The following is a 21,786-nucleotide window of genomic DNA, read 5'->3' as shown; positions in this document are numbered from 1 at the left end:
TTCCCTGGTGGCTCCGATGGTAAAGCTTCTGCCTACAATGCAGGAGACCCAGGTTCAATCCCTGGATTCGGAAGATCCTCTGGAGAAGGAAATGGCAACCCACTCCAGTACTCTTGCCTGGAAAATCCCATGGATGGAGGAGCATGGTAGGCTACAGTTCATGGGGTTGCAAAGAGTCAGACACGACTGAGCAATTTCACTTTCACTTCATGTAAACCTCTTAATTAATTTTATCTCTTTCCAAATGGCAATTAATTTCTTCTAATACAATTTAAAAGCATCCTTTTCATTTTTGCTTTATACTAAATTTCTGTTTTTCCTCTGTACATGGGGTCAGTCTGGAACTAGGTTTACCTGTGAAGGACAAATAAGAATGGACTTTACAAAATAACATATCAAATTATTTTCAGCTTATTTAAAGCTAGGTCACCTAATTTGATCTGTGTCAGTCATTTCAAATCCAGCACAGAATGAAATGTATAGATTTGTTTCTTTGTATTGTTACTATTCATCATTTTGTAAATTCGTCTAGTTGAAATAATCAGCCCAGTTTTGTTCTTTATTGGGATCAGCATCCAGGGAGGGCAGCTCGTGGTTTCCTGCTGAATTGTAGTAACAGGGGAACAGATGATGTTCTCTGCCTTGCCAAGCCTTTTTCTCTTAATGTGCCTGTGTGCTAAGTCACTTCAGTCATGTCTGACTCTTGGCAACCCTGTGACTGCAGCGCACCAGGCTTCTCTGCCCATGGGATTCTCCAGGTAAGAAGACTGGAATGGGTTGCCGTGCCCTCCTCCAGGTGATCTTCCAAGCCAGGGATCAAGCCCATGTCTCTTACGTCTCCTGCATTGGCAGGTGGGTTCCTTACCACTAGCGCCACCTGGGAAGCCCTTTCTCTCTTAATAGTATGCTTCAAAAGAACAGTTCAAAGAATGGATCTTAGTTCCTTTCCCAACCTGAGGTTTCCATATGAAAGGCAATCAATAAAATCTATCTTTGATATAAACCATAGATGACTGTCTATGAAATCCATTTTAAAGTTCTGCCAATGCAATTAATGAGGAGACCAAAGATTGATCACAACATCCAATTAACTAAGCCACAGGAGAAATTTCTAATAAAGTGCATCCTGTTTATAACATCTATATACCTGGCAACCAGGAAGGCAGCCTTTTTCCTCCCAATTACAGAATTAAGGAGACTTTTTTTTTTTTCATTCTACTCCACAGTCGATTCAATTTGGTTACTAGAGAGCTCAAGTATTTCTGACATCCATTCTGCTTTAACAGGGAGTTTTGTTGTGCAGAAGCTGTTGAAAGTGAATAGTGTTTTTAACACATTTTATGTGACTAGTTGAAAAAAAGGGCACAGAGCCAAACACAATGAAAGGGATATATTATTAGTAGAAATGCCACTCATGTTGAATTAATTTGGTCTATGTGTTAAAATTCAGAAATGCTGACTTGCAAGCAGCAGAACTCTGCTGACTTTTGGCTGTACTAGCTGTGTGTCATACAACAGACAAAAGTAAACTGTATACAGTAACAATTATATAGAAAACACTATCCATTTTGGAAATATAAGAAATTGTGTAAATTTGTCTTATACATAGAGGCAGCTCTTTTCTTGAAAATCGCAGAGTTCGTTTCCTCCTCAAAAATGTTCTAAATGCTGAAAAATAATTCCTTCTTTGTATATCTCAAGAATGACATGAAACATTTATGTTAATAGACTTATCACAAATACATCTGAATTCTAACGCACCTCTTAAGGTATATCCAAGTTTCACTTCCATCTTACCTTGTTGTGTTGTTCATTCGCTAAGTTGTGCCCAACTCTTGGCAACCCCATGGACTGCAGCAGGCCAGGCTTCCCTGTCCATCACCATCTCCCAGAGTTTGCTCAAACTCCTGTCCATTGAGTTGGTGATGCCATCCAACCATCTCATCCTCTGTCACCCACTTCTCCTCCTGCCCTCAATCTTTCCCAGCAAGATCTGGGTATCATCCTTAGTGAAGATAAGTGAACTACTTCAGTACATTTTATCATCCAGTCTATCAGTACACAGGACACACATGAGCCAACAGAGCAACCCTCTTTCTCGATAGCCATCATTTGACCAATATCTTCCTGCAACAAAGCTAGTTTTGACATTTGGTACAGACAGTAAGTGTTAGAACACACATGCGATCCACGTGCTAATTTGCAAAACATTTCTTATTTTTTCCCAACAAAGTAACTAATGGAATGGAAAGGAAGCATTTAGAAATGTTTACAGCAATTTAACAGAGTCAGTTTATATCTATTAAATTTAATAGTAGGGCTTCCCTGGTGGCTCAGATGGTAAAGAATCTGCCAGCAAAGCAGAAAACCTAGGTTCGATCCCTGAGTTGGGAAGATCCCCTGGAGAAGGAAACGGCAACCCACCCCAGTATTCTTGCCTGAAAAATCCCAAGGACAGAGGAGCCTGGTGGGCTAAAGTCCATGGGGGTCACAAAGAGTCAGACATGACTGAGAAACTAAAACACGCACAAATCTAATAGCAAAGACTAATTGGGGCTTGTACATTTTTTTTCATTTTATTATTTTTTTTTATTGTATTTGACCAAAATATTGCTATAAGACTGATTTGAAAATTTAAAAACAGAGTAACAAAACAGCAACAACAAAAATCACCCTGGTTCTTTACCTTCAATAATGTAGGAGTCATTCTTTTTCTTTTTTTTTTTTTTTTGATATATTTTTCTTTGATTACATCAGGTCTTAGTTGTGGCATGCAGGCTTAGTTGCTCCACCACGTGTGGGATCACAGTTCCCCAACCAGGATGGAACCCATGTCCCCTGCATTGCAAGGCAGATTCTTTACCACTGGACCACCAGGGAAGTCCCGAGAGTCCTTCTTCTAAACCAGAGGATTAGCAAGCTGGGAAAGTGTCACCGATAAAGTGGCAATTATGATGGCAGTGTAACTAGCTAATGATAATTGACTGCTTACTATTGTATCTATCTTTCTGCTTAGACTGTCTCTCTCTGTATGTGTGTGTATGTGTTTCTGTGAGTATACGTGAAGAAAAGCTATGACAAACCTAGACAGCATATTAAAAAGCAGAGATATCACTTTGCCGACAAAGATCCATATAGTAAAAGCTATGGTTTTTCCAGTAGTCATAAACAGATGTGAGAGTTGGACCATAAAGAAGACTGAGTGCCTAAGAATTGAGGCTTTCAAATTGCGGTGCTGGAGAAGACTCTTGAGAGTCCCTTGGACTACAAGGAGATCAAACCAGTCAATCCTACAGGAAATCAACCCTGAATATTCATTGGAAGGACTGATGTTAAAGCTGAAGCTCCAATACTCTGGCCACCTGATGTGAAGAGCCGACTCATTAGAAAAGACCCTGATGCTGGGAAAGATTGAGGGCAGAAGAAGACGGGGGCGACAGAGGATGAGATGATTGGATGGTATCACTGACTCAATGGACATGAGTATGAGGAAACTTGGGGAGATAGTGAAAGACAAGGAAACATGGCATGCTGTAGTCCATGGGTGTTGCAAAGAATCAGACACGACTTAGTGACTGAACAACCAATGTTATATACTTATATGCATATATATCTTGATGTACATATTATATACATATGTATATATATGCCATCTATGTATATATCTGTGTATCAGTTCAGTTCAGTTCAGTCGCTCAGTCATGTCCAACTCTTTGCAACCCCATGAATCACAGCACACCAGGCCTCCCTGTCCATCACCAACTCCCGGAGTTCATTCAAACTCATGTCCATCGAGTCGGTGATGCCATCCAGCCATCTCATTCTCTGTCATCCCCTTCTCCTCCTGCCCCCAATCCTTCCCAGCATCAGTCTTTTCCAGTGAGTCAACTCTTCGCATGAGGTGGCCAAAGTATTGGAGTTTCAGCTTTAGCATCAGTCCTTCCAATGGACATTCAGGACTGATCTCCTTTAGAATGGACTGGTTGGATCTCCTTGCAGAGAGTATTAAATATCTTCATAATAACCCTAGAACTTTGAAGTCAATATCATTCATCATTGCCCATTTAGACCTGACCCTGATTTGTTCTGGATTTTACTGCCAGTGTTCACTTTTCGCCCCAGATTTAGTGTTTGTTAAAACTTAAATGAACAGTTTCTCTCATTACCAGTGCTCTTCCATGGATATATGAGGGTGAAGAATAATTATTGTTCCTTACCTCCCCACCCCCTATCAAAATAAAACCTATTATTTCTTGTCTCTTTTCTGTATCTCAGAGGGTCCTTGGTGGATGACTAGGAGTAGCCAGGTCAGGGGCTCCTGAGTAGAGCCTCAGCCTTGAACTCAGCCTTTCCGAAAGCTGCTGCCCACTCTTCCTGCAGTGAGTAAAAATGTTTTGCTGTGTAATTGAGGAGAGCTGATTGAATTGGTTCCATCACTTGTGTACTTCCTGGAGGCCAGCATTCTTATTAAAAAAAAAGACTGAACTGAAATGAACTTTATAATAGGCATCCGTTTGCTGAAATTCCTTATATTAAAGACAGTAAAGGGAAGTCATTATTTTGATTAAATAGATGCAATGTGCTGAGAGTCCCTTGGACAGAAAGGAGATTAAACCAGTCAATCCTAAAGGAAATCAACCCTGGATATTCATTGAGAGTATTGATGCTGAAGCTCCATTCGTTTGGCCACCTAATGCAAAAAGCTGACTCATTGGAAGATACCCTGATGCTCAGAAAGACTGAGGGCAGGAGGAGAAGGGAGCGACAGAGGATGAGATGGTTGGATGGCATCATCAACTCAATGGACATGGGTTTGAACAAACTCCAGGAGGTAGTGAAGGACAGGAAAGCCTGGTGTGCTGTAGCCCGTGGGATCACAGAGTTGGACACGATTTAGCAATTAGCAAATGTACTGAAGGGAATGATGACCACAAATCATTCTGTTTGACAAATTTTCACCTTGAGTAGAACACAGACTTTTGAGCAAGTTTACTGGTTACCTGATTATATATTTTAAACTTCTTTTTTAGGTGTTTATGAGTATAAGGCAAAATATACAGAATGTAGCTTCTGGAAAAACAGATAGTATACTACCTCATATGCTGAGTATGTCTGAGTTGATTATTGTTCCATATGGGTGTGTTACGAAATGCAAGAGAGAATCAGAGGGAACCCATGTCAGCTTAGTTGTGGAAAAGAACTTGAATAGCATACAGAGATATGAAATGAAACACACACATAAGTGGGATATATTTTATTTAGATCCTTTTGGGAATGCTTCTACATGGTATTAATCTCTATTCTCGTTTAACGTGTTTATATAAACAGTGCCCTATGTTGAATTTCCATAGTAATTATCCCTGCTTGTGTAAGCATCTTAAATAATTATATGAATAATTTCTACTCAGAGATACTGTCTCTGGCACACCCTTTTCCCAAATGTTGTGATTTTGTTTTCTCTACTGTATTCTTTTTCCTTTTCACATTTTCAGTCTTTTTTCCCTTTCCTCGTGTTAACTTGCTTATCTTCTTTATGTGAATTGAAATAATGAGCATGTCTGCTCTTTGAAAAGCAGTTTGATGAATCTCAAAATGAATATGTCACAAAGATGAAAGTGCTATCAGTTCTTTCCTAAGTAAACACATTATGACTCCATATTAATCACTGGTATTTTCTCGAATGGCACAATGACAGTAATAGGCCGTGTTAAGAAGTCTCATTGTCACCAGGCAGTGTTTATGACAGAATTGCTCTTACTGTAATGTATTTTTGGTCCCATTTTGAAAACATTCACCCTAAGCTAATGCTGCTGTTTTAAACTAAAGCAAAGCCTGAATGAATCAGGTAAAAATTGGACCTTTAAAAGTACTGCTTTGTCTGTATTGGTCTTCTATACTTTCTGAAATTACCCAGTAATTGAATAACCTTTCCATTCATTTTAACTCGGCAACTCTGGCCTCTGTTAGAGCATCTGCCTACTCACTTGCACTAGAAGAGCCTTTTCTTTCTCTTTTCGACTCATTTAACAAATACTGACGACCTCACTGGTTCTTGAGCTTTTGTGTGTGGTGAAATCCCTGGAAAACACGGTGTTTTTACCACAGATCATTTTGATGATATTAGCATCCAAATAACTATATTTTGCATGGGCTTCCCTGGTGACTCAGACAGTAAAGAACCTACTTGCAACGCAGAAGACCAGAGTTCCATCCCTGGGTCAAGGAGGATCCCCTGGAGAAGAAAATGGCAACCTACTCCAGTATTCTTCCCTGGACAATCCCATGGACAGAGGAGCCTGGTGGGCTACAGTCCACAGGGTCCCAAAGAGTCGGACACAACTGAGTGACTAATACTTAGATTCCAAAATACACAAACCTGAGCAGGTATCGACATGTCAAGAAGGAAAAAAAGGGATAAACTTTATGTGAGAAATTTTTCCCCATGAAGTTAACTCTTTCTCTGAGAGTAAAATAGAGGGTTGGTTCTATGACCTCCATCAGCTCGCAAAATACCAGTTCTTAGTGGAAGCTTAATTGAGACACGTGAGTATTATTTCATGTGTATCAAAAGTACCAGTGGTCTAGACTGTGCCCTAAAAGAACTCACAGTCTTGTAAGAAATGCTTTCAAATGGCAAAGCTCTAAAACAATATGGAATTACAGGTCAGAGAAGTGTAAGCAGTGCTCATTACCTTCCCACAGGCTGGGAAGTTCTGCAAAGGTTCCTGGAGGAAGTACCTCCACCAGGTGCTGGAGATACCAAAAAAAGTGAGACCCTTTAGGGTGTCAGAGTCCAGTTCTCTTATTAACAGGCTTGTAGACAAGTCATTCCTCAAAGAGGAAGGCACGCAGTTCTTTGTTACACAGCAGAAACCACCTGCTGTTGGTGTTCAGTCACTCAGTCGTGTCCGACTCTCTGTGACCCCATGGACTGCAGCACACCAGGCTTCTCTGTCCTTCACGATCTCCCAGAGCTTGCTCAAACTCACGTCCGTTGAGTCGGTGATGCCGTCCAGCCATTTCATCCTCTGGCATCCCCTTCTCCTCCTGCCTTCAGTCTTTGCCAGCATTAGGGTCTTTGGGGAAGAAAGCCCTAGAGAGAGGAAAACAAGTGAATGAGCCAGACGGAGCAGCTGAACAAGCCTTTGGTGATCTTTTCTTCCAGCTGGAGCTTCACTCGAACACACGATGTCTTTCCAACTCTTGTGAATATACTTCCTGTATATGACAACCACGATGCTTCAAGTTCACAGCTTAGCGTGGCCTGCACCAGTGCTTCCCAGGCTCTAAGTACACCCATCATTTGTACCTCCATATTGTTTTGTATTGTTAAAATGCAAAATCAGATCCAGCACATCTGATGTGGGACTTGAAATCCTCTTTCCTAAAAACCTCCCAGGGGGTGTGATGCTTCTGGTCCATAGACTACACTTCGAATGACAAGCACCCAAATTTTAACTCTGTATGAAAACCTTGGCAACTGCTAAGTAAATCTCTCATCCTTGCAGTTATATTTAAAAACCCATCATACAATTTTGAAGGAAATCATCAAGAGTATGTTTGTAAATAAATACAAAGACAGTAATTTGTCTAAAGGTAATAAAAGTAGGAGCAATTATTATTATTGTAATTACAGATATGTGTATGTGTGTCTCTGTGTGTGCTCAGTCATGTCTGACTCTTTGCGACCCCAGGGACTGGAGCCCACTAGGCTCCTCTGTCCATGGAATTTTCCAGGCAAGAATACTAGAGTGAGTTATCATTTCCTCCTCCAGGGAATCTTCCCCACCTAGGGACTGAATCTGCGTCTCCTGTATTGCAGGCAGATTTTTTACCACTGCACCACCTGTGAAGCAGGTATGCTCCATGTTACAAACAGAGGCAGAGAATAAGTACCTTAATGCCATGTAGCCAGTACAGGCAGCTCTTTGTGATTCCAGTCCAGATCTCTTTTACTCCAAAGACACTATACTCCAAAAATCATAGTCAAAAGAAGAAAATAGAAAGTTGATAGAAGTGCAGAATCACAAGAGTAGAAATTGTGATGTTCTGTCAGATGGAAATGACTGAATCTTTTGGGGACAAAAATTAGCAGCTGAGTTGCCTAAGGTGCTGTTTTAGATAGCTCCATCAACTAATGCTTTTCAGTGTGTCTGAAAAATGCTCATGAGCCGAAAGAGGAAGAGGACTGACAAGGTTCTGAGTCTCTAACAGTAGAGGAAAGCACAGGAGGAAAAATATTCTAGTCTTTTTGTAGGTTTATATGTTATGATACATATTTATGTGTTTATAAATATGTATGAAAATATGAACATGAGAGAATTGCTGACTCAACATAATGTGGCATTTTAGCAAGCTTCATATATCACTAAGGAATAGGAAACGAATGGATGGATTCACTGATGGAACCAGATTCCAACTGCCAAGAGTGAACCAAATCCTGTTCTTAGTGATTATTCGCTCTGAATGCACAAAGAGTTTACTTCTTGAATGTTTCATAGTTTAATGTAATCATGAAATGGTGATTTTTCCAAATGGTGAGTTTTGAAAAAAGCATACCAAAAACTCTCCCCCCGTCAAAAAAGGGGGAAAAGCTGTTTTGGATACCACCCTTTTTATTTATTTTTTATTTTTTTAATATCTCTACTTTTTATTTATTTTTTTAATTATAAAAGTTAATATTTATTTATTATTTTTTATTTTTTGATATCCTTTATTTATTTATTTTTTATTTTTTTAAAAACAATTCTAGGAATCTTTACTTAAAAACAACCTTATCTTAAAATGGAGTAACTTTGGTTTTATGAGCAGCAAGCAAAGTACAAAAGCAAAAATGCATTACAGGAGCATTAAGTTCCCTTTTTAAAAGACTAAGTCGTGAAACAGGAGGTGGCCCTGAAAGCTTGCTCCGTTTCATAGATATGTGCTGGCTTGGCTGAAGCAGGGTAGTTATCAGAAGTTTTAAATTGAGGAGTGGGTTGTTTTCCTTCACAGGGAAAATATATCACCACTAGGAATAAATATCGGAGAAGGCAATAGCATCCCACTCCAGTACTCTTGCCTGGAAAATCCCATGGACAGAGGAGCCTGGTAGGCTGCAATCCACAGGGTCTCGAAGAGTCGGACGCGACTGAAACGACTTAGCAGGAGCAGCAGCAGGAATAAATATGGTGAATTGCTTCCTTGTCCACCCTCATACTAAAAGGGGCCTCACAAATTTGGCTTATTTAGCAAATACCTTTTTGGGGCTCAACACTGAATCAACAACTATATGACAAAACTGAATGCTTTCACTAAACATGACAAGATGGCTTCAATTATAATGAATTGTGATTGTGGGGTAAGGAGTTGATTGTGGATACTATGAGTCACTTCAGACTCAGTTCATTTACATGTGATAAAAATTACAGTGTTCGTGGTGAAATGAAAATTCAAACCATTAGTTTTCTTTCTTCACTGAGTAAGCCTTTGTGTAGATCTCTGATCTAGCAAGAGTCTAACCAGTGGACACAAGAAGAGTACAATCCTCCCTGTATAAAGTGGAGTGATCTCTCAGTAGGAAGGAAGTGATAGAAATCTTCAGCATCTGTAGCCTGAAAATATTTACCACACCAGCTTGTTGGTGACATTATGTACAATGCTCTCAAGCATTGCACTTGAGTACAATGTACTTAAGTAAGTACTTAAGTACTTACTGTATGTATAATGATTTTTTTCCAAGTATTTTAAATTTTCAATCCACTTAACCCTTATAGTAGTCATGATATACTGATATGTTCTGTAATTATCAATGAATATTTTCAGATATGGACGTTGAACACAAGGAGATTAAATAGCTATCCAAAGGGCATACAGTTGATGACAAGAGGAAAGATCTGGACACAGCCCAACTCCAAAGATGGTTTAATCACCATATTGTACTGCAACTTAGCAGGAGGCATGGAGGATATTGTCATTTGTATATTTCTAAGTTCCAGAAGTTGGTGATGGACAGGGAGGCCTGGCGTGCTGCAGTTCATGGGGTCGCAAAGAGTCGGACATGACTGAGCGACTGAACTGAATTGAACTGAAGTTTTATATGGGCTTCCCTGGTGGGTCAGATAGTAAAGAACCCACCTGCAAGGCAGGAGACCCAGCTTCAACCCCTGAGTCATGTTCCTAAAATAAGATATGAATGTTTATAAGAGGATAAAATACACATTTTTATTTTATTTTACTTAATTGCATTGTATTTTTATTGTAAAAACTCCAGTTTTTTATTGAGATATAGCTGATACAGAATCATGAGCATCTGCTGTTGACAGAAAACACTGCTAAATTCCGGGAAAACCAATATATATTAAATATATTTTTCTCTCTTTCCCCATAAGAGTTTTATAATTCAATTGGGAAACAATATATAAGCAAAAATGATAAAGAATAATATCAGGATGTACTCAAGAATTGACAGTGCTATCTACAAGAGAACAAATTTAAAAGAAAAACAGTTCATCTCCCTCCCAACTGTATTTTTAAAGACAGTTCTCAGCTTGGGCAGCCCATTTTAAGAATAACAACTTTAGAACTAAGAACAGTTTTCTCAGTCTAACCATCCATGTAAACTTAAGGCTCCTGTTCATCAACCTCTTTCAGAATGTCCCGCCTTTAGCTTGAGTAAGTTCAAGAAAGCGTGACTTGATACTAACCTCACAGGTAAATTAAGGTCTTACCTGAATATCAGACAGACTTTCTATTTATGAAAGCAAGTCTCTTTTGGTTGCTTCTACATATCAATCCATCTTCTAGCATTAGGGATCTTACAAGCAGATGGACATTTTCTTCTACTGGATGTTACTTCAGATACTAGGTAATTTTGATTCTGATTATCTGAATCTTCTTTAAACACTTGTGTTCTAAGTGTAGTATTCTCATGAGATTTTTTTTTTAAGCTTTATTTTTTTTAACTTTCCTGATTTTCTGAGCAAATTCCACTTTCCTTCTTAAGTTGTGGGGGCCAAAATTGAATGTAATCATTTAACCAGCCCAGAGAAGACCTATCACCAGTTTGTATTACAAACCATATTCTTATTAATACATTCTAAATGATTTTGTTTATATCATACTGTTGATTAATAATGAATTTATTGTCCAATAAATTACCTTGTTATGGTCCTATTAAGCCATGTTTCTCCCATCCTTGTCATATGCAGTTTTTTAGGTGCTTGTATTTATCCTTTTAAGTTTTATATTGTTTTATTTGACTCATTATTCAAACTGTAAAGATGTTCTTTAAATTGAGATATAATTGACTTATAGCAGTGTTAATTTAAGGTGTAAAATGTGTTGATCAGATACATTTATATATTGCAATATGACTACCTCAGTAGTATTAGCTGACACCTTCATCCCATCATTTTTTTATGGTGAGAATATATAAGATCATGTCTCTTGGTCATCGTTAGTTGTTCCATCGTGTCTGACTCTTTGTGACCCCATGGACTGCAGCACACCAGGTTTCCTGTCCTTCACCATCTCCTGGAGTTTGCTCAGACCTCATGTCCAATGAGTTGGTGATGCCATCCAAACATCTCATCCTCAGGTCTCTTAACAATGTCAAAATAGGCAATATAGTAGTGTTAACTATAATCTCAGTGCCATGCATCAATCAGCTCTTCATCTTCTATGAATAAGAAGAAGAACTTATTCATCTTCTAACTTCAAGTTTGTACCCTTTGATCAACATCTTCCCAGTTCCCCCACACCCTAGTTTCTGGTACCTATGATTTTATTCTCTGTTTTTATGAATTCAACTTTTTAAAATTCTACGTATAAGTAATGCATGCCTACTCAGTCGCTCAGTCCTGTCCAACTCTTTGTGACCCCATGGACGGTACCCCACCAGGCTCCTCCGTCCATAAAAGTTTCCAACAAAACTGGAGTGGGTTGCCATTTCCTCCTCCAGCGTATCTTCCCAACTCAGGGATCGAACCCGTGTTTCCTGCCTCTCCTGCACTAGCAGACAGATTCTGTCACCACTGAACCACCTGGGAAGCCTACATATAAGTGATGCCATACAATATTTGTTCTCTGTCTGCTTTATCACCTTTAACATAATGCCCTCAAGAACTATCCATGAATAATATTCCATTGTTTGTATGTGTATGTATATATCACATCTTTACTCATTCATCCATCGATGGACACTTAGGTCACTCCACATCCTGGCTTTTGTGAATAATGCTTCAGTAAACATGGGAATGCAAATATCTTTTTGATATCCAGTTTTCATTTCCTTTGGACATATATTCAGAAGTGGGATTGCTGTATCATATGGATATTTTTTAAATTTTTTTAGGAACCTCCATACTGTTTTCCCTAGTGGCTGAACCAATTTACATTCCCACTAATACTGCACAAGGGTTCCCTTTCCTCTACATTTTTGGACAATACTTGTTATCTCTCGTCTTTTTGATGATAACCCTTCTAACAAGTGTGAGGTGATAATCTCATTACGGTTTAGATTTTCACTTCCCTGATGATTAGTGATGCTGAACATCTTGCCATCTGTTTGACCATTTGTATGTCTCCTTTGGAAAAATGTCTGTTCAGTTCCTCTGCCCATTTTGAAATCAGATTTTTTTTGTCTTTGTTATTGAATGGTAGGAATTCTTTATATATGTCGCTCAGTCATGTCTGACTCTTTGCCACCCTATGGACTGTAGCCCACCAGGCTCCTCTGTCCATGTGATTTTCCTGGCAAGAATACTGGAGTGGGTTGCCATTTCCTCCTCCAGGGGATCTTCCTTACTCAGGGATCAAACCCACAACTCCTATGACTCCTGCCTTGCTTGTGGGGTCTTTATCACTGAGTCAATATACAGGATGGGGGAAATATTTGGGGACCATATCAGACCTGTTGTCCCCAAATACTTCCCTCATTCTGTAGATTGACTTTTCATTTTGATGTGCAGAACCTTTTTGGTTTGCTGTAGTTCTGCATGTTGATTTTTGCTTTTTTTTTTTTTTTTTTGGATGAAGATGGTTTTGATCGTTGCATCTCGTCCAGAAAAAAATAGAAGGAGCAACATGGGATAAAATTATATACAACTGGAAGTGAGATCAGAATTTTCTCTTCATTTCTTGGAAGACAGAATTAATTCACAACAGAAGGAAAGCCCTCTCTGATCACTATCTAGGTTTATGGGTTTTCTTTGTTAATAAATTTGCCTAAGCCATGGAGGGGGGAAATGAAGATGCTGGAGCCATTAATCTTATTCCATAACAGCATTCCCAGAACCTCAGTAAGAACTAAATGAAGTATTTTTTTCCCTTTTTTTTTTAATTGGAGGCTAATTATTTTACAATATTATATTGGTTGGTTTTGCCATACATTGACATGAATTCGCCCCGGGTGTACATGAGTTCCCCCTCCCGAACCCCCCTCCCACCTCCCTCCTTCCCTTATCCTCCCTCTGGGTCATCCCCTCACACCAGCCCCGAGCATCCTGTAACATGCATCGACCCTGAACTGGTGATTCGTTTCACATATGATAATATACATGTTTCAATGCCATTCTCCCAAACCATCCCACCCTCACCCTCTCCCACAGAGTCCCAAAGACTGTTTTATACATCTGTGTCTCTTTTGCTATCTCGTATACAGGGTTATCATTTGCATCTTTCTATATTCCGTATATATGCGTTAGTATACTGTATTGGTGTTTTTCTTTCTGGCTTATTTCACTCTGTATAATAGGCTCCAGTTTCATCCACCATTAGAACTGATTCAAATGCATTCTTTTTAATGGCTGAGTAATACTCCATTGTGTGTATTTTTGTTTTTTAATTTGTTTATTTTGGCCGTGCTGGGTCTTTGTTGCTGCATGGGCATTCTCTTATTGCGGAGAGCAGGGGCTACTCTGTAGTTGTATGCAGGCTTCTCATTGCAGTGGCTTCTCTTGTTGCTGAGCTTAAGGGCCTGAGGGCTTGAATATTTGTGTCTCCTGAGCACAAACAAGCTCAATAGTTGTGGCACATGGGCTCGTTTGCTCTGCATGTATTATCTTCCCAGACCAGGGATGAAACCCATGTCTCCTGCATTGTCAGGCAGATTCTTTACCACTGAGCCACCAGGAAAGCCCTAAATTAAGTGTTTTCAAGTCGGCCAGTGTGAAGGGAGTAATCTGAGATGCCACCACACCTGCTCCCAGCCCTGCTCTGCCCCTGGATCCTGCATCCTCCTGGGGCTGCACACTTCACAAAGCCTGAAGTCCCAATTTTGTGCACAGGTGCGTTCTTGTTTCTAAGGGAGAATTTCTCCTACTTCATTCTCCTCTGTCTTTGAAAGTAAGTGATCTCTTGACAGTCTTTCTCCCTATGGAGTCGAAGAGAAGGAAGAAGAATTGACCACCACATATTCAAAAGTATTTGACAGTTTCAGTCCATAGATGTGATCATTTTGCAAAACTTTTTTTTTTATTTCTTCACTTGTATAACATTAACAAGACTAGTTTTGCTTAAAACTTGATTGGTGAACTCAAGAAAAATTTAACAGATATACAAATTTTTCTTTCTGTATTTATGGGTAAACCACAATGAATTACCTTCAGCATCACTGTTTATCATGGTACACAGGAAGCAAATGCAACTAAGTGTCTTTTTTTTCTGATATTTCATCGTTAGCATAAAGAAATGCAATAGATTTCTGCATGTTAATCTTGAATCCTGCTGTGTGCTGTGTTGTGCTTAGTTGTACAGTCGTGTCCGACTCTTTGCAACACTATGGACTGTAGTCCTCCAGGCTCCTCTGTCCATGGGAATTCTCCATGCAAGAATACTGAAGTGGGTTGCCATGCCCTCCAGGGGATCTTCCCATCCCAGGAATCGAACCCAGGTCTCCCGCATTCCAGGCGGATTCTTACCTTGCTGAATTTGTTTATTAGTTCTGGTAGTTGTCATGTGTAGTCTTTAGGGTTTTCTATATATACTGTCATCTGCATACAAGGACTTTCACCTCTTCCCTTCCAATTTGGATTTCATTTTTTGGTTGCCCTGGGTCTTCATTGCTGCCCAGGCTGTCTCACCAGTTTCGGTGAGTGAGGGCTACTCTTTGTTGCCAGGCACGGGCTCTGCACACACTTCAGTAAGTGTAGCGCGTGGGCTCCATAGCTGTGGCTCACAGACTTTAGAGCACAGGCTCCATGGTTGTGGAGCACAGACTCAGTAGTTGTGGTGCGTGGGCTTAGCTGCTCCATGTCATGTGGAATCTTCCCAGACCAGGGATCGAATCCGTGTTCCCTGCATTGTCAGGCAGATTCTTAACCCCTGGACCACCAGGTCAGTCCCCAGTTTTGATCTTTTCTTTTTCTTGTCTGATTGCTGTGGCTGTTCTGTCAGTCCTCGTTGCTCCTCTGTGGGTAATTCAGCTTATATCTTCATCTTAGAGTTCTGTGATTATATTTTAATGCATATATGTATGGATTTTATTAATCCTGCTGAAGCATGTGGTGTGCTCTTTCACTGTAAGTCTTTTTGGTTTTGTTTTTTATTTTTTCTTCCAATAAAACTTCCTTGAAAATACTTCCCTGACAGTCTGTTAATTCTTTCCTTATGATAAAAATCTTGTTGGACACATACCGGAATCTTTCAGTGTTACTGCTATACTTGTCTCAATTCCCTTTTGTATGTTTCATCTTTTCTGTTTTTGTTGAATTCTGAGTACAGTCCTTGACACTTGTTCTTCTGGGGGTTGCTATGGGAAGAGATTGTTTCATTTGAATCTTTTTAATGGCCATGTTGTTTGTTTCTACATTTTCCATTTTTCATTTTGTCCATTCATGCTTCATTTTTGCCTATATTTGTTTTTATAATTTCTTGTTCTCTGATATGAACAGTTTTTTCCTTTGTCATATTGTTTATGTTAAATATATGGTCATTAAACTAGTTTTAGATGATTCTATTATTTGCATTTGATCAGGAGTGCAGTCATCTCGTGATTGTTGAGTGACTTTCTGATTTTAGCGTTAATGGATTTTTTGCTTTCAGGCAACACACTAAGAGGTGTGCCCCTCACTCTCATTCTTTATAATGCTTCTCAGTTATCTCTCACACTCCCTCAGGACCTCAAAGTAGCTCTTCCATTGTCATCTCAGGATTTTCTCTCATCCAGGAATGGTTTTGGAGATATCCTTAACCCGATCACAGAACCTGTGGGCTGCTTGGCCTAGGTCAGGTCAGGTGGGCTCTCTGTGCATCCTCTCACTCCTGCAACCAGGTACCCTTGATCGTACAGATTGGTTTTTTAGCATCTTTTTATGAGTGACAGACCCACCGCCCCTGATTTTATTCAGGTGACCTGAACTCTGGTCTTCCACTACTCACAGTAGAGCATTTTTTACCCCAGTAGAATATGGAACCTTTGCTGCTTTCTGTTCCCATAGTTGAATTACGGAATTACTGTACCTTTACCCCTGTTTATCTTCCAGTGTGGTTTTCTGGTCTGTTTCTGGTCTAAGGAGAGGGTTGCTCTTGAGAAAGTAGCACTGGCATATATACACTATCATGTTTAAAATAGATAACTAGCAGGAAGCTACTGTAACACCGGGAGCCCAGCCTGGTGCTCTGAGATAACCTAGAGGGAGAGGGATGGGGAGGGGAGACTCAAGAGGGAAGGGATATCTATACATCTATGTATCTGTATAGATATAGATATGGATATAACTTATTCATATCAATGCATGACAGAGACTATCAGAACATTGTAAAACAATTATCCTCCAGTAAAACATAACAAAATAAAAAAGGAATATGGTATTTTTTAAAGTATCTATCATTGTATTCAGAACTGAAAATGTTTCTTAAAGCGTGAGATCACAGTGCTAAAAAAGTCCAAAGTACTTTATGTTATTAACAAGTATTGCTCACAGTCATACATATGATAATATATATGTGTGGTTTACATACATTACATATTTGTGAAAATATTATTCAGTAGAATCATTCCCTTTTCTAGAAGTTTATGCTATCTTTTATTTTAGTCTAATAAAATAAAACTTTATTTTTTATCATTAATAACTTTTGGATTAAAGTTGATCTTATGAATATGTGGCAACTCACTTGGCTTATAAATATGTGGCCACTCACCCTACCAGTAAGGTCACTGATAGGACTGTCTGTACCCCAGCATTTTTCTTATCTGCCATGATGTATAAATTCCACTAAAATAATTATGGTGGGTTTGAGAACTTTTTACTTTTCCACAAGTATCTACTAAATTAAAATAAATTTTGAGTGCTGGAGGAAAGGGAGCTGATGCATTTGCAACAGGGACACCTACCAGAATAAGGAATTTTGCCAATGTTATCAAGTCCCTGGATGGTGAGCCAGAAGTGCCACAAAGGAGTTTATATGTTTTAAAAAGAGATGAGAAAAAAAATAAAATGTAGGAGAGGGCCAAAATCAAACTGTTCTTCTTCACTATGTTATAGAGTTAGAATCCTTGCAGCAATGATTCGTAAACTTATGTAACCTTACTGTAAACGTCAGTGGAGAAAGGAGTTACTCACACCCACTATAACCATGGAACGGTGTCCATAAAGCAAAGCAGGTGGAGTCATCCTTGAGTAAAGAAGGAAGTGAAAAATACATTTTCAAACCTTATCATATTTACCTTCCCAACTGATTCTGATTACGTGGCAACACTTACTGTGACTGTATGCAGCCGATAATGGTAGTAGTCTGTCCCCAAAGTTTTTAGAACTTCGCCTAAAAATACTGCTGGAGAATTGGCAACTGGACTGCTAAAGCTTATTTGTGTTTACCTTTTCTCAAATTGTCTTCTCCCCGACCTCTTAACTGAAGTATGCTTCCTTCAGCAGAGGCAATCTACCCTTGCAGTTTTTTCCAGTCTCACGTTTTCTCTCTTCTTTCAGCCAACTGGGCACTGCAGGAGCTGAGATGCGAAAAAGGCAGCAATCGCAGAATGAAGAAACACCTGCTGTGTCTCAGGCGCCGGGAAACCAGAGGCCCAACAACACGTGCTGCTTCTGTTGGTGCTGCTGCTGCAGCTGCTCCTGGTACGTCCTCTTATCTGTGTGATCCCACACCTGAGCTGCTTCATAACTGCCGTGAGCATGCGTGTCAGCTCTTGGAACCATAGAAACTTCTCGATCTGTCTTTTTATTCCCTTTACAAGCAGCAGTTACTGGAGGTGATCATTGGTTTAATGCACACCTTTCCCTAAGCACAATATGATACTCCCTCAGAATCTACACTGAAATTGGTACTAAAGAATGAAACACTGTTTTGTATCATGACTTTTTCCACCCTGCTTCATAAAGGTATGAGTAAAAATAAGATTTGTGGCTATGTGTTTGTTCAACAGTAAACAGCATTCTCCCGTATTATAGAAGGTGCGAGAGCACTGAGGTAATCTCTAGCAGTATTGAGTTCCGTGTAGTGTTTTAGTTCTCTGTTCTTTCATGAGAGGTTGACTGTTCTGTCGCAGATTTGAGTGGCAGCCTCAGCCACAGACTCCTAAAGAGGATAAAGAAGTGCCACAGACTCATGCCCACAAATCTAAAAGGCCAGGGGCTATGATGGGTATGAAGGTCAAGCCAGTTTGTTAAAAACTCTGAACTTAGAGCCAGAGAACCTGCTACCAATGCAGTGTTGCCACTGACAGCTTCTCTGACGTTAAAGTTGTAATCTCTGGTTTGTGGTTTCCTCACTAGAAAAGTGATAAAGATTTAAAGGTGATTCTCGAGGTACTGTCTAGTGCTAAATGTCCATGATTCAGGCACTTCAGGAAACCTGTTTCCATTCCAAATCCACAAAGTGTCTTCAAATAAGAAAAATCAGTGGGACCCAGAATTCTGAGATTTACAAAGATGAGATCCCTTGGGAGGTTGGAGGGGCCAAACTAGACTTAATGAAATTTCCGTAGAACTGCACGTTTCAGGGTCCTGTAAGATCCAATTCATAGGTGGATCTTCTGGGTTAGCAGTAGTCTTCTGGGTCTCCTCGACCTGTTTCAAAACCATAAAGCACATGTGCCCACATATCCACCCATGGCTGATTCATGTCAATGTATGGCAAAACCCACTACAATATTGTAAATTAATTAGTCTCCAATTAAAATAAATAAATAAAACATAAAGCAATGCCCAGCTGCTGGAGTCATCTTCCTGTGCATGATCGCTACAGTCTCCCAGCATTCTTGGAGGTTGGTCCTATAATCTAGTGGCAGTATCACAGTGGCCAAAACAGAAGGTGAAACATGTGATGCTCCAGTGGCAGCCTTGGTGTTGAACACACTCCCAGCTCTCTAGGAGACTTCATTTCCAGAAAACTATCCAATACTGAAGCAATCTAGAAGATTTAAAATAGTTTTATAAATATCAAAATTGCTTCCCAGATGATGATTCCTTGTTGGGAAAAGTCATGCTACGATTCCTTTTTCTTTCAACCTTAAGCCGTAAATTAAATATTTCAGATGGAAGAAAGAGAGTTCTAGAAGAGGGAAGTATTTCATTGCAATTGTGTAAATTTTTTTTCTGTCTCATTCTTCAAGAGATCTAGCTCTGGCCTTAATCCATGAATTATGGGGAAACAACTTAATATGGTGGTTCTGAAGTCAGACTTGTTGTTTGTTGTTTAGTTGCTTATTCGTGTCTGACTCTTTGCGATCCCATGGATTGCAGCACACCAGACTTCCCTGTCCTTCACCATCTCCTGGAGCTTGCTCAAACTCATGTCCACTGAGTCGGTGATGCCATCCAATCATCTCATCCTCTGTCGTCCCCTTCTCCTCCTGCCCTCAATCTTCCCCAGCATCAGGGTCTTTTCCAATGAGTCTGCTCGTTGTATCAGGTGACCAAAGTATTAGATGTTTCAGCTTCAGCATCAGTCCTTCCAATGAATATTCAAGATTGATTTCCTTTAGGACTGACTAGTTTGATCTTTTTGCTGTCCAAGGGACTCTCAAGAGTCTTCTTCAGCACCACAGTTCAAAAGCATCAAGTCAGACTGCCTGGGTTCAAACTCTTCATCTGTCACTGTCTGTTTGACCTTCAACAAGTTGCTTAGTATCTTCAGATTTCTCATCTTTCAGATGACAGTGATAAGAATCCCTATGTAATAAGGTCATTTTAAACATTCAATGAAATAAAACACATACTAGCTGAGAACAGCGCCTGACCCATAGTGTGCATTTAATAAGAGTTGGTTACTGGGCTATGGAACATTTCATATTGGAAAAATAAAAACTCTTTAAAGAAGACCTAGCTTCAAATAATGCATTTTTTTTCATGTCAGCTTGTGAATATAATAAAAAAATTATTTTGGAAAGGAAAACTGTTTTAAAGTCTGTATAAAACATTGCAAATATTTTGTTACATCCTGTTGAGAATTAGGCTTCTATTTCTCACTTGCTCTATGCCACGTTCCAGTCATTAGTATATGAGTGCATTTGCCTGCAGGAAATCATTTCTGAATTGATTCAGGATTAAAATACCAGACACTGAAGTTTTGTTGTGTAATCTTTGTTGTCAAACAGATGTTTCATGCAGTTTGCTTTTATCTGTCCTTCAGATATTTAGCAAGACTTGCTTTTATTAATTCTTCAGGTGCACATTAAGCCAAATAGTCAATGAGAGCTCGTGAGCATCAGATTGTCTCAGAACACAGACTGTGGATAGAGAACAAATTAGCTTTTGGAAGCTGCAATAACTCTCCACACCTCTAAGGTGACAAGTATTGGGTTGGCCAAAAAGTTCTTTTGGGTTTTTACGGAAAATCTGAGCGATCTTTTGGCCAACCCAATATTTGGACCCTAAGCATATGGTGCCTTGGATGAGCGTTGTATTAGTTTTAGATGAGAGAGCATTGTTGTCAAGAACTGTATTTGCTATCAGTGAGTCATGGATGTCCGAGTCTAGGTCATAAAATGCACAGTCCATAAGCGTACAAGTCTTCATTTTTTGATAAATAATATGTAATCACTTCTCAGCCTTTTGGCTAAGATCAAGGTAGTATGGAGGCTTCCCAGGTGACACAGTGGTAAATAATTCACCTGCCAATTCAAGACACACCGGTTAATTCCCTATGTCAGGAAGATCCCCTGGAGTAGGAAATGCCAACCCACTCCAGGATTCTTGCCTAAGATATTCCATGGACAGAGGAGCCTGGCGGGCTACAGTCCGTGGGATCACAAATAATTGGACACGACTGAGCGACTGAGCACACACAGGTAGTTTCTAATGTAAGCAACTATTTAAAAACAAAAAGAATGATGGTTAAATCGGATGTTAATTGGAGCGGTTATCTCTTCATAAATGGAGATGTCCTTTACCCATCCGTTCTTTAAATATCATAACTTTTATACTTTGAGTTTAGGGCAAGAAACTGTCAAAGCTTATTAGAGAGGGAAAATAAAAAGAAAGAAATGTTCTTCAAGATTTCCAGTCCAGGTCAAAGGAGTAGAACAAAAAGAAACACTAAAAAGTATAATTTAAGTACAAAAAAGTTAGAAATCAAAGTCTGACGTAACTGTCATTCTTAAGTAGGAACAGTTGTCATGTAGCTGATTTTACCTCCTTTTAAGGAAATAGAGTGCCAAGAAAATAAATTTCTCTGTCTAGTAATAAATATAAATACCTCACTCAGGCCTCCCATGTTATAGCTTTTTGAAACAACTTAGTATTTTCCTCAGATTTGCATTTCTCTTTTGCGTTTCATCATCAGCTCCTCTCTCATGTTTAAATTTATTTCTGTCTTTATAAATTACCACTGTGTTTTGTTTGGAGCAAT

The 21,786-nt window shown here is 39.4% G+C and overlaps 1 protein-coding gene across 1 annotated transcript in view; it reads left to right on the top strand.

Annotated features, from left to right (window-relative positions):
* Window positions 1–21,786, top strand: part of RGS17 (regulator of G protein signaling 17) — a 109,333-nt gene that overhangs the window by 55,443 nt on the left and 32,104 nt on the right. The window contains exon 2 of the mRNA XM_055433295.2: window positions 17,910–18,053. Coding sequence (XP_055289270.1) covers window positions 17,935–18,053 — 119 coding nt within the window. The 5' untranslated portion in view covers window positions 17,910–17,934. The remainder of the gene's footprint in view (window positions 1–17,909; window positions 18,054–21,786) is intronic.

Source organism: Moschus berezovskii, chromosome 10 (genome assembly GCF_049115385.1).
Source record: "Moschus berezovskii isolate FMDL1 chromosome 10, NW_MosBer_1.0, whole genome shotgun sequence".
Lineage (NCBI taxonomy): Eukaryota > Metazoa > Chordata > Mammalia > Artiodactyla > Moschidae > Moschus > Moschus berezovskii.
The sequence above is the reverse complement of the archived record's forward strand: the minus strand, read 5'-3'. Positions and strand labels throughout refer to the sequence as shown.